At 38.8% G+C, this 12,599-nt stretch overlaps 1 protein-coding gene across 20 annotated transcripts in view; it reads left to right on the top strand.

The window, feature by feature from the left end:
- MARK3 (microtubule affinity regulating kinase 3) overlaps positions 1–12,599 on the top strand; it is a 62,341-nt gene that overhangs the window by 6,903 nt on the left and 42,839 nt on the right. For 12 of the 20 annotated variants that reach the window (XM_061376302.1, XM_061376300.1, XM_061376310.1 and 9 more), the window contains exons 2-4: positions 1,959–1,997; positions 6,308–6,499; positions 12,441–12,494. In XM_061376302.1, the coding sequence (XP_061232286.1) occupies positions 1,959–1,997; positions 6,308–6,499; positions 12,441–12,494 (285 nt within the window). The remainder of the gene's footprint in view (positions 1–1,958; positions 1,998–6,307; positions 6,500–12,440; positions 12,495–12,599) is intronic. The other 8 variants (XM_061376295.1, XM_061376308.1, XM_061376313.1 and 5 more) reach the window with 3 other exon arrangements.

Below are 12,599 nucleotides of genomic sequence, written 5' to 3'. Positions count from 1 at the left end.
CTCCCCACTGAGGTTAGGGAGAATTGGGAATGTGTGTCAAGAGGTATAGCCTATGTGTGCTAAAGACTGTATTTACTCTTCAAGTTCTCCTTTTAAACTGGTTATTTGACAAATGTGACCTAATTAAACTAGCCACTCATTTTCCTGAAGTGTCATGCCACTTAAATGAATGAGTATTATGACAGGCTGCGAATTGTACAGTGGGTTCTTCACCTTTTGGCAATGGAAGCATCCACATTAATTTTTTTTCCTTCACCAGCTATAATGTATTTCTGGAAGGTGTGTTTGTCTCCCTTGCTGAGTTCTGACCCTTTCAGTTGTTCCACTCAGTCACAACATCCATAATGGTAGGGCTGTAGCACACTTCAGTGAATAAATCTGCCTTCATGGATTGATAAGTTTAATACCACATTGGATATCATTTTCATTTGTAGGACAGCATTTAAAATTTCATGAGATGGAAACAATGTCTGTTCAACCTTAGGATGGATTATGTAGCAAGCTAGGCTGCAAACTGCCTTTTAATTACATGTGATGGAACGAAAGAATTGGTTATGCAAACATCGGCACGGGAATGCTGGGTCTGACAGATCCACCTTGCTCCATGTCCTGATTTGTGCCTTGGTCAGTGGTAGGAGGGAAGTAAAACCAGGACACGTACAGAACATCTTCACCTGATGTCTTCCTATTCTGTAATATAAGAAAATAATATTTTATAGTATGTGATGACTTAAGAATTCCTAGAGCAGTAACTGGTATATGGGCAATTGTGGCTGAGTGTTTGCTGTGACACCTCTTGGTGTTTGCAAAAAATCTAAGTCTGTGTTTGGACTTCCCAGTAGAATTCCTTTGTCAGCAGTCGTGGGATGCCCTGCTGTGCTGTTTCACGGATATATCTGTGCAATAAGATAATACCTCTGAGAATATCCTTAGGGCTAACCTTTATTCTCTTGCCCTAAGTAGTACTCATCAGTCTGTATCTTCCTAAAGATGTTAATAAATGGGAAATAAAATACAACACATTGTTAGGAATGGCTGCAGTGAAATCTGTCTTCACATGTTTAATATAAGGGTTTTTTTGGGTTTTGTTTTTTGGTTTGTTTTGGTTTTTTTTTTTTTTTTTTGGGGGGGGGGAATGGGGGGTCGTTTTTATATTTTAAAGCTATGGTATGTTTCCTGGTAAGTTTTTTTATGAATTCAGCTGCTGGTAGGGAGTGAATAGCCAGAAATTACCGTGTCTTCTTTAAGTGTTGTGTGCCCAAGTTAGAGTAATGAAGCAGTTTAGTGTCTCAAATGTTCATTATGCCCTGGAATGTTTAAAGTATTAATATTGTAAGGGATAGGCTCTAAGCACAATTTTTTCTTACTATAATTAAAAATGCTGAGATGAATGAGGCCATCACAATTGTTACTGGTCTGACAGCTTTCAAAAAAATTCTATAATACCACTTTGTAGTATTTCATACGAAGATGAGCTAACAGCCAAGGTAATAAACTTTCCTAGAGACTTTTGTAAGATTACATTTTATTAGTTCATTCAGCTGATAAGAAGGTAATTTTCACTACTATATAGATCAAATGCTTTAAACGTTGATACTGTTTGTCCTCCCTGTTGTAGAAAGAAAGCTTCATACTTACTGTAAATAAACATGGGGTTTTGCAGGTCTTGAGCATTCCAGTTTCTTAATGTTTTTCAGGTCTTCAAATGGATTGTGTCTCTTCCAGGTTCTTCTCAGCTATTGGCACCTTCTTAAGCAGTATAAGAACTTTGATGCAAGTCATCTTCTGCCCTGTGTGTTTTTAATGCTCTGAATGTTAAGATACCTCTAATTGTACAGGTGCTGGATAAAGCTAACATCTGCCAAAAAGATTTTGTTATTGCCACCTTCATACTTCATTTGCTTTTTACTTTTTCTTTTTTCTTTCTCTTCATGCTAATCATTCTCTGGCTATGAAAGGATGTCGGCTCATCAGTGGGGGAAGGCTTTTGCGAAAAGGTGGGTTTTGCTTTGTGTTCCAGATATAGTTGGTGTTGGGCTCAGTCCCTCCCTCGCAGTAAGGTTTCTCACAAATGGAGATGTTTTACTCCATTTCCTTCTGGGTTGAGTAATACCAGGGTGGGGCTGGTGGGGAGGAAGAGAATGCTTTTTTGAGAGAGAAAGAGAGGTTGTTTTGTTGGCTTGAAAATTGATAGGTTTTTTTTTAGGGAGCCCTCCTACTATGTGCACCACCCACCCCCTTTACAGTATTTATAAGATTTTTTTAAATGAAACCTGATGCATACCAAGATACAGAAGAAAGTACTTTCTTGTCATGAGTGGATTTCAGAAGGTTTTGTTTAAAAGATGGTGGCTATGGCTAGCTTGAAGCTGCACAGTGTCTTCTAGCTTCGGTTCCCCATCTGCAGTATAAAGGTCTTTTTTTGCTTGAAAACAGGTATTTTGGGAATCTCTCAGCCATGGTGAGTGTCATGAAGGGAGCGTTACCCTTGCACAGAATGCATGTCCAGGAAGTACAGTTTGCCTACCACAGTGTGTGTAAACTTACTACAAATGAACACATTTGTTTTAAAGCTCATGTTTTGAGGACAAACCCCATTATTGAAGCCATATAAGTGTGGCCCTGGAAAAGAAGCCTGAAATTGATCAGAATTTTTGTGTGTCAGTGGATGAGGGAGGCAAAATCAGGAGAGTTGAGGGTCTGCTTGGGAAAAGACAGATGACCTACATCTCGGTTTAGAGAGCAGAGAATGCTGTTACTATTCCTCTGGGCTGAGATGAGAGTTTTTTAATCTATTTGCTTTTTATCTTGCTGCCCTGGGAAGTACTGGACTACAACCAAAGGCTATCCAAGCCAATGCATGACTTAAACTTTTCTGGACCATCTCTATTTCTGCTTTTTTGCCTATACCATCTACCTGTCATGGCTTCTTGAAAATCATGTCAGTGGTAAAAACACTTTCACTCTGTTCTGAGTTCATGCCTTTAAGTACTATATGCTACCAAGCCCTCTTCTTTCATTTCCATAATCAAAAGAAAATCTGTGTTGAAACTGGAAAGCTGTTTTATTCATGTATTTGAAAGCTTGTGCTCTGTTCAGTTGACAGAGGAGGGTCTTGCTGATAAATTGAATTCTGTGAAAGAAAGCCCAAATTAAATACGGTTGCAAATAGACAGATTTCTACGGAGCGAAACACGTCTATGAGCAAGTCAGTGGAGAGAACTGAACAGCTTAGGAACACGCAGCTTCAAATTCAAAAACCACAGCTGAAAAAGGTCGTATTCTTAAAAAGAAATGATCTGGGTTAGGGTGGAAATGGAAGCCTCCATACAAGGAGATTGTGTTAAATTTATCAATGCTAGTCCAAATGAGTTCACAGCTGTTAATTCCTCCTGGGAAGCACAAAGCTAGAAAGCATGAAAAATATGGTAGAGCACAGGAAGTCATTCCTCAGCAGAGGATAGTGAAGCTCTCAAGATACATTAGCTGGGGTGGTTTACTATGTGGAATAGAATTCGGTAGTATAACAGACTCTTCTATTTTACCTAATTCAGTTTATATGAAGTAGGATATGAGTAAGATCAGTTCTGAATAATCTATATGCAGATTCTCTGGTTTGGGAATACACGATATTTGATGCCTCCATCTCAACAGCCTCATAAGCTATCTCAGGTCTAACACAGCTTATTATTTCAAGCACAAGGGAGCACAGATGCAGATACTTGCTGAAGCCAGCTTGTGTGCTTGTGCCGTATACCCAGGTGTGAAAGGGCTGTAGTCTAAATAGTTGTAGTACACTTCTTTTACTGAGATAGGTTATTAGCTCAGTGAAGTGCAATGTAAATAGTACAGCTGTATATCTGGGATACTGTACTTGAACTTAAAGTGAGCCTTCCTCTAATATATCCAGGAATTATCCTCATGGGCCTGTACAGAACATCCCGGTGCATGATCACTGGGCTAGTAATGTAGGAGTCTTTTAGCATTTAGCATCAGCAGTTGTTGCTTTTTTTTAGCTGGTCTGAATAATTTGACACTAGAAGGTACCAGAGGAGCTGACAGAGAAGTTCTCTGCATTGTGTGCTGCTGCAGGGTTTGTTATAAGTGCAGGAAAGTATAAAGGATGGGCATTGTTATGCCAGTACATGCAGGGGTGGCTAAGGTGGTCTGAACAACCATCACCAGCAGCCTGGCATTAAGGGCATGCAAAATAGTGAAACTGCTGATACAGGATTTCACTGGCTTTAGTAGTTCCTTCACCTGAGCAACTTCTTTTGTCGCCCTTCTCCTTGAGTGTTACTGATAAACACCCAGTTGCTCTAGGTCTCGATATATTATTGAGAACAATGAATTGTTATCAAGTACTGAAATTTTACTGGATTTTGTTACAGGTGTGCTTCTTGTTCCTGTGCTGGTTATTAGTGGGTTTGGAAGAAATGTATACAACTGCTCCTGAAAACTAGGATAAAGGTTGCTAGAATATTAAATAGGGCAGGATGGGCTAATCATCAGGAACACGTAATAACCTGCATGTAAGGAAACTGCATTTTACTTTAGCCAAATGAGATCATGCACGTAAGGAACCAGCAATGAAAGTTATTAGATGTGGGAAGGGAATGGGAAGCAATAATTCTTAAAAAGAGTTAGCATTGGTGTTGGGTGGTCAGGTACAGATAGTGGTCTGCCAGGAAGGCTAGTTCTGTCCATGGAAAATCAGTGGAGTGTTGAACAGAAGATGCATTCTCTGTATTTGATCCTACTGCATGTCCAGTTCTAGCATGAGCCCCACAAAAACATGTTGGAAAAATAGGAGAGAGTTCTGAAAAGAACTGTAAGAAATGTTTCCTTGTCTTTAATCACTTTTGCAGCAGCCTGTTTAGGGAGCTCAATATAACTTACTAAAGTGAAAGACTAATGTGATCATATTAATTTAGTGCATATATGGGAAGTACAAGCCTGGTGACAATGAAGTAGCAATGCAGTAAGGAGAAGCTGAAGCCAGATTGGCACTAAAACATCATATGCACCATGTATTTGTGTGTGGCTGTTTTAAAATACTAACTATTGAAACAGTTTTCCAAGAGTTGCCATAGACTTCTATCAGTAATATTTCTGAAATGAAATCAGTGTGTTTTAAAAAAAGAATTTGATCACAGCTGTTGAACTTGAATTAACAAACCAGATGCCAGAGTTTATGGTCACAAGGTTACATCAGGTTACTAAATAAAAGTGTGAAACTTGCTAAGTGTCATGTAAACACAGATTTCTTCAGTTGTGCCTCCAAAATGGTTGTTAGCTCTTGGGTTATGATCTTATATCCTTACACTACAGTGGTTTTCATACTGAGTGTTGTTACATGCCAGATTTTTTGTTATCCCTTCTGGGTTTCAGCAAGAGTAGTAGTACTAGAAGGGCAAGATCTGGCATTTCTGGGGTGACTGTGAATTTAGCATGTCGTATTCTGTATAGCCAGATGTTTGCTCCATAATGGCAGGCTACTGAGTATTTCTAAGTAATACTTCAGTGAAGCTGGTGTATAGAGCTCAACCATGAGTTGAGAACATGAGGGGGCTTGATATTTCATAAACAGGCTGTCAGGAAATGAAAAAATACCAATATTTTAACCATGTGATCTAATGAATAAAGGCTGTTGTAGGTATGAGGTAATACCCATCCATTCTTACTAACAGCTGTTCAGGGAAACCGAGTAAAGGAAACTTAACAGGTTGTAGACAGCATCTCAAATCTCTGTAACTGGTGCTCAAGCCTACTAATATCTGAGGTTTCTGTATGTTAGGGAAGATATCTTTCCTTGTTCTCCAGGCTGTCCTGTGTATTTTCAGTCATGAGGTTTTGCTGAAACAGGAGTCTAGTGAAAAAGGGAAACCTGTCCAATAAAGGTAAACATTTTATTGTGTGTGCTTTTGGAGAAGCTTTGTCTCCTTTCCAAAGGCTTTCCTGGTTTAGTTAGGCACAGTAATAAAGACAGGAAATAATACGAAATACATCTGTGTTCTATAACTGGTTTGCAGTCCACCTAAGTTACTTAAAAGTGCTCAATTATTGCTGCAGTTCAGGTGATGTTCCATTTGGTCTTTACCAGGTGATGAAATGGATATTGTGTTATGAACTTGGAACCTCTATTGTCCCCATCAGAGCAAAGTTCAGTGTGAATCTGGAGTGTGAGTTGGATCCTCTGAAGATTTTTTCAGAGGCATTGCTAACATTTTTGCATGTTTTATGCTTCTCATCATTGATGTGTTTTGTTTTTATTTCTCAGCCTTATTTGTGTGTGTTCTTATTGCAGCACATGTCCCATGGAGACGGACGGCAGGAAGTTTCCTCTCGGACTGGGCGCTCTGGAGCTCGCTGCAGGAACTCTATAGCTTCCTGCACAGATGAGCAGCCACATATTGGAAATTACAGACTACTTAAAACAATTGGAAAGGGGAATTTTGCAAAAGTAAAACTGGCAAGGCACATCCTAACTGGCAGAGAGGTAAAGTGGTATGAATGTAAACAGTAGTGAATTGCAGTAGGTGTGCAGGTTCTCTCAGAATAATATCATCCAGGTGAACATTTTAGCATGTTTTACTAGAGATATTGCCGCTCATGTGTGATTGAAATGGAGAACTGTATCTTTTAGTAATTATTACAAAACATGTTCTCTTAAAAATAATCTCTTAAATTTGTGTTTTTGACAAGTCCCTCTCCAACTGAACTGTGTCCAAGTTTGCTACTAGAATTCTCTGCTAAATTCTCTGTTCCCAAAATAGGGTTTGATATATAGCAATTAAGCTTGCTGCAAACACTGCCTCTTGATGTCTCTATACTGCGCAGTTCGGGGCTCTATTGGAGGGGAAGTCAGGAATAAGAATGAATATATCTTCTTGATTATGGTCTGAGTAGCCCAAGCACAGTATTTTCTTGCCAAAGCAGTGTTTCTCTCAGGAGTTTTGTTAGTGTATGCAGTGCTGGGCAGCCTTGGGAAGACACTCCAGTTTGTTCAGAGCCGATTTGTGTGTTTTGCTCAGCATTGTGTGGTGTAGACAAGCTTTCTCCTGTATCTCTTCATAGTATCTAACTCAGGTCCATAAATGGTTTCTGCAATGTAATTAATAACCTGCAGTTAATGGTAGTTCTGATTTGGTGAACTGTAGTCCTGTTTGCTTGTTGCAAAAAGCTTGTTACAAGTATTTCTTAGTGCTCTTTTATTAATAGCAACTCTGTGTACTGAAAGAGGGAGAAACACCTTGTTGACCTTTTTTTGCCGATCCATCTAATGAAGTAAATGTTTGCTGATATCAGCAAGGACTTCTAAAGAAAGCTATGTGGCTGACTGCAGCACTTTAAGGGAATTTCTTTGTTCTGAGCTAATACTAGTTCAGTAGCCCTAGGAGGAGCAGAGAGGACATAAATTTGCAAGAGTTGTTAGGAGGGATTTATTTGTTTTTGCTTCTTGTAAGCTGCCACTTCTGGTGATGAGCAGTTGTATTCTGGTGTTAAAGTCAGTGCTCCTTTATAGAGAAAGTTGTTGACTCCTACTGTGGTTAATTGCTTAATTGCTTTCCACTTAAGTTCCCTTCTCTTTTTACTAATACTTAACACAGGAAATGCAAGTCCCTGGGTACTTGGTTAGTATTTCTTTGCTATTACAGTATGTATAGGAGTTGGAGGTAGGTAGCGTGTGTCACACCTTGCTTTGCAAAAATTGAAGTACATTTTCTTTACTTGCACTTAACTGTTTGTTGACCTCTGGTTCATTATTTTTGTCTGAAATTTCAACATATAAAGTGACAGTGCAAAATCTTTGGCCAGATTTTGAAAGATTCAAGTACTAAGTTTCTTTAACTCTCATGAAATAAATGTCATTCAATCAGCTCAGAGCCTAAATATTTTCCAGGATGTAGCCATTGGTCCTAGAATGAGTAACATTCCTTTGAAGCTAACAATTAAGCTAGTTTATAGGAATACCTTGAAGGTATTTAAAACTTAATTTTTTCTCTTTGTAAGAGAGATGAGTAAAAGTTTCTCTTCGTGGTAGGTGAACTGTACAGCATTGATGATAATTGCATATTTTAGATTTATGTTATCAGAGTTTTTCAGAATAATCTGGATAACAATTTCCCCAGTGTCATTATTTTACTTGTGCCCTTACAGAAGTATTTATCTCATCAATCTTTAGATGGTGTTAACCTTATTCATGGCTGTCACATTGATGTTTCTACTGATGAGCAGCAGCACCTTGTACTTCATTGAATCTTGCTTTCTTTGCTAACTCATCTCCAAGGTTGTTTATATCAGTTTTCCATTGTATTTGATGGTGCCTCTTAATTCCTTCAGCAGACTTAATCCTTATGGTTTGACTTTATGTGCCAAGGCCACTGATAAAGATACTAAACAAGATTGGTCCTAAGTCTTGCCCTTGAAAAACTCTTAGTCACTTATTTCCAACTTGGTATCTCTTTAGCCACTTCTTTTAATTAAAAAAGCTCCGTTCACATTTCACCTTATCTAGTTCTGTAATTTCTGTGCATCCTCCTAGATGAGGCTTTACAGTAGTCCAGGTAGTCATACATTGTTTGTCTCCCTAGGGCAGAATTAACTTGGCAAAATATGTTGCATTTAATCCTTCTGCCTGTTTCTGTGTATTTCCCCTTGTGAGTTTTAAGCTCAAGAATTTTGTGGTAAATGGCTCTACTAGGGAAAAAGAAAAAAAAAATTCTGATAATTTCTGAACCTGTGCTGCCATTTTGTTCTTAATAGCTGTTGGAAATCCATGCTACAAGAATGCCTTCCTCCCCTTCCCCCCATTTTAAACCTGCCACTCTTCAGAATTCGGGGGTAAAGTTCTCAGTCTGGCCTCAGCTGTACCGCACTCAGTCTTCCTGAATCTGTGTTTTCTGGCTTTACACACTCATTCCTACTGGCTGTCCTGTCTTTGTTCCTCTTCTTTTTTCCATCTTACGTACCAAAACCTACAATAAAATACTAGCTTTGGGAGTCATGCTCAAATGATTTTTAATCTCTGCTGTATCCTTGCTGTATTTGAACCCTACTTATCTTCTTTTTGTTATCTGTGTGGCTATTCTTAATGTTATTTTAAGTCTGCAGTTCAATTACACTTTATGGCAATTCCCTCTTTATATCTTTGCACTGATTAACTTCTGAATAAATCATGCAGCAGATCAGCACTTCTTGGGAGGATGGTATGTTTGTTCAAGCATTCTTCTAGGGTAGTTGCTCATCTCCTTATACCTGGAGTCCTTTGGTATGAATTTTCCTTTGCTTGAGATAACAGCTTTCATGTTTCTAACTGGACTAAGTGCCAGGGCTCTCTTTCATTTCCATCTTCAGTGTGTCTGCAGCATGTATGTTAAGAGCCCAGCCTCAAATTACAGAAAGGGAGAAGTGTTTAGCCGTTTGGGGGGTGATCAGAACATCAGCCTAACTGAGGAAGTTGAATTGTCCTGCCAAGAGGTGTGTGGCCTTCTCACTGCAGAATTATGGAGGTGGGGTTAGTTTCACTGCACTAGAGCTGGTGTTTGGAAACACTCCTTCAAGATCTTCTGTCTAGATCTGCTCTTTCAAAACAAAAAATCTTCACTGTAAATCTGCTTTTGTTAATTCTTTTACTTTAAGCCATGTCTTTTCTGTTGTAATTTATCAAAGGTTATTTCTTCTGGCAAGTTTTCCATACTTGCAAAATCAATTTAAGAGATAAAACTACCTTTTGCTGTTACTGAGGTGGTTGGAATCACAGCCCAAGATGTATGGATCCTTCTGTTCATTAAAAGCATGTGTTCAGTTAATAGCCAGAAAGTTGAAGTTTCCTAGTGAGACAGGATTCTTTCAGGATCCAAGTCTGACTCCAGGGAATCCATTGTCATCTTCTTTCTGTTCTTCTCTTGGAAAAAGTGAAATTTAAGAGCGAGAAAACATGCTGAATGGTAGCAGTTTGGACAGTTTGCTCAGCGTCTCAAATTCTAATTGCTTTAACTCCCTCATGCAAGTCATGTAGGAGGAATGTTTTAAGTCGTGTTATTGTGAATGGTGAAAGCAAAGTTAATTTTAATTCTACTGACGATCTCACACAGAATATAATAGATGATGCAGTGGTGTAACAGCGTAGGTGGACTTGTGTTCCTCCAGCATTGGCCATACCACACAATACTCAAAACCATTCCAGATTCACTTTGTGCAAAGAGAGCAGATTGGAAGGCAATTTGAACTTTTTTAACTATGCTTAGTAAAATGGAGGATTTTCTTTCTCAGGCTTGTCAGAACTATTCCTGGGGGTAGGTTCCCTTTGCCTGTGATTTGGAGACCTTATCAGGACACCCGAAATTGCTGCCTGTTCTGATGATGGGTTCAAGCTCTCACAGCCAGTGTTAACACATTGTACTCTCAGTGTTCACGTGAATAGAAATTCTCTAAATTCGTCCTGCCTCTAAGGCTGTAATTAGTGCACTGAACAGGCCTGTGAGTCTGCCTTTAAGAAAACTGAGGTGTGTACCTCTCCTGTATCTCCAGGGCTGACTTTGTTTGCCAGTATGAGAGACCTCTCTGATCATCTGGCACCCATGCACAAGTGAGAGAGGTGAGCTGTGTTTTGCAGAAACCCAGTAACCTTAAGATCTCCTGGGTTAACATAAGCTTACATCTTCCAAAGATTGACCATAATCATTACAGTTTAGAACACAGAACTGCAGCCTTTTTCTGAGTGGAATGCACTTACCAAGCAAGCAGCCATTTTCTGTGGCATGGGCAGTCCTGGGACACCAACTGACTTTGAAATAACATCTGCTGTTGACAAAGGCAGTGCTTATCCTATGTCCAACACGGATTTATAAGGGATTGCAGAAGTGAGTAACTTCATTACCTTCATGACAACAGTTCAACAGGCATAAAGGTAGAGATAAAAATCTTTCTTGGTTTCGTACACAGCTGCTAATGTAAAAATACCAATTGCTTAATGTGTTTATTTGTATTTTTGAAGTGATTTCTCAAGGGGTTTTGCAATGGAATTCTGCCTCTGGAAATAGTGATCTTTAATTTCAGTAGCATACCTCAGAAGAAAATACTCTCCAAAGCAAAAGTATTCTTAAATGATTTTTTGGTGACATACCATCATATCTTGCATCTAGAAGGGCTCAAAATAAATCTTGAAGCTCAGTTTCAGAAAACACCGTATCCATCACACAATTTTGTGATGCACCCAAGCATTGAACACTCTGTTCCCCTCTTCCTCTCTCCATCATGATGATCCATCCATGTGTTTTTTGTGCTTGAATGTATGAATATGAATTTGCTTTGATGTAAGATACTCTTTATTCCGTATGTTACTAACCCCAAGTTAATGAGATGACAAAGATAGCACAAAGCAATGCAGGGAAACAGGCGATGTGGCATGGGGGGAGTAGCAGCATATACTGTTTGAGCCAAAAATTGAAGGGGAATCGAAAGCCCTTGCTTTGCACCAGTGAGGTATTATAATCAGCTGAGTTGCAGCATCTTGCTTCTTAGAGGGACACCATCTCCTTGGCTTCTGTAGAGTTTCTTCTGGTATGTTTAGTCTTTAATTTAGAAAGGAAAATTACCAGTTGGCATGTAATTCTAGAAAGATTCACGTTTCCTGTTCTAACTCATCCTGTATCCAAATTGCATTGTACTGAAGCTAGTCTTTTGCCTGTTCATTGTCTCAAATCATCAGGTTATGACTAGTTAACCATGGTACTAAATTTAGCTTTTGATTATTTTGTGAAATTGTTATGTTCATCTTTCATATTTCTGTGCAGTATTTAATGAAAAGATGAGAACCAGTAAAGGAGTGAACTTGCCCAAATCATTGTACTAGAACCAGTGGGGTTCTCTTAATGAATGAGTGATAATTCGTTTCCTGTCCATCAGGGAGCAAATTGATACAAATATTCAGTGAATTTCAAAAGGTGAACTTAGTTCCTGCTAAATCTGTCTGGAATTACTTTGTTCTGAAATCTCTGTTTTTAGAAGCATCTTCACAAACTGCCAATGCTTAGTCAGTACTCTTTAATCTGTTGTGTAATTACACTGCATAACTATTATCTGTAGGCACACTGCTCTCTACCTGGGCACTTTCTGGTGTTGGAGCTTCCACTGTTGTGTGATGGTCTCAATGTCAAGCAAAAGACTAAGAGGGCTTCTCATTGTAATATACTTAAAATACTCAGGGGGTTTTGTTTTCCACTCTGCTGTTTAGTTTGTTGCAGTAGAAATAAATTACAGTTTAGCTGTTAATTTCAAATGTTTTTACTTCAAATATGAGTACGTAATTTGCTGAAGAGACTGAGTGTTGTTTTGTATAATGTTCATGTTTTCAATTTGTGTTACTGGATTTGACCATCTTGTAATAATGCTGCATTGTTCACATGGAAAATACTGATTATGAACTCTTCCTTTAGGTTGCCATAAAAATAATTGACAAAACACAGTTGAACCCAACTAGTCTACAAAAGGTAGGTTTTTGCATTTAATCTTCCAAACGCAGTATTTTGTTTCACTCCCACTCTCTGTTAACCCTGAATGCCTGTGCTGGAGAATCTGAAGCATTGCATACATTG

The sequence above is a fragment of the Neopsephotus bourkii genome, unplaced genomic scaffold (assembly GCF_033783945.1).
Source record: "Neopsephotus bourkii isolate Nb327-2 ecotype Australia unplaced genomic scaffold, CSIRO-AGI_Nbou_v1 NB_1707, whole genome shotgun sequence".
Lineage (NCBI taxonomy): Eukaryota > Metazoa > Chordata > Aves > Psittaciformes > Psittacidae > Neopsephotus > Neopsephotus bourkii.
The sequence above is the reverse complement of the archived record's forward strand: the minus strand, read 5'-3'. Positions and strand labels throughout refer to the sequence as shown.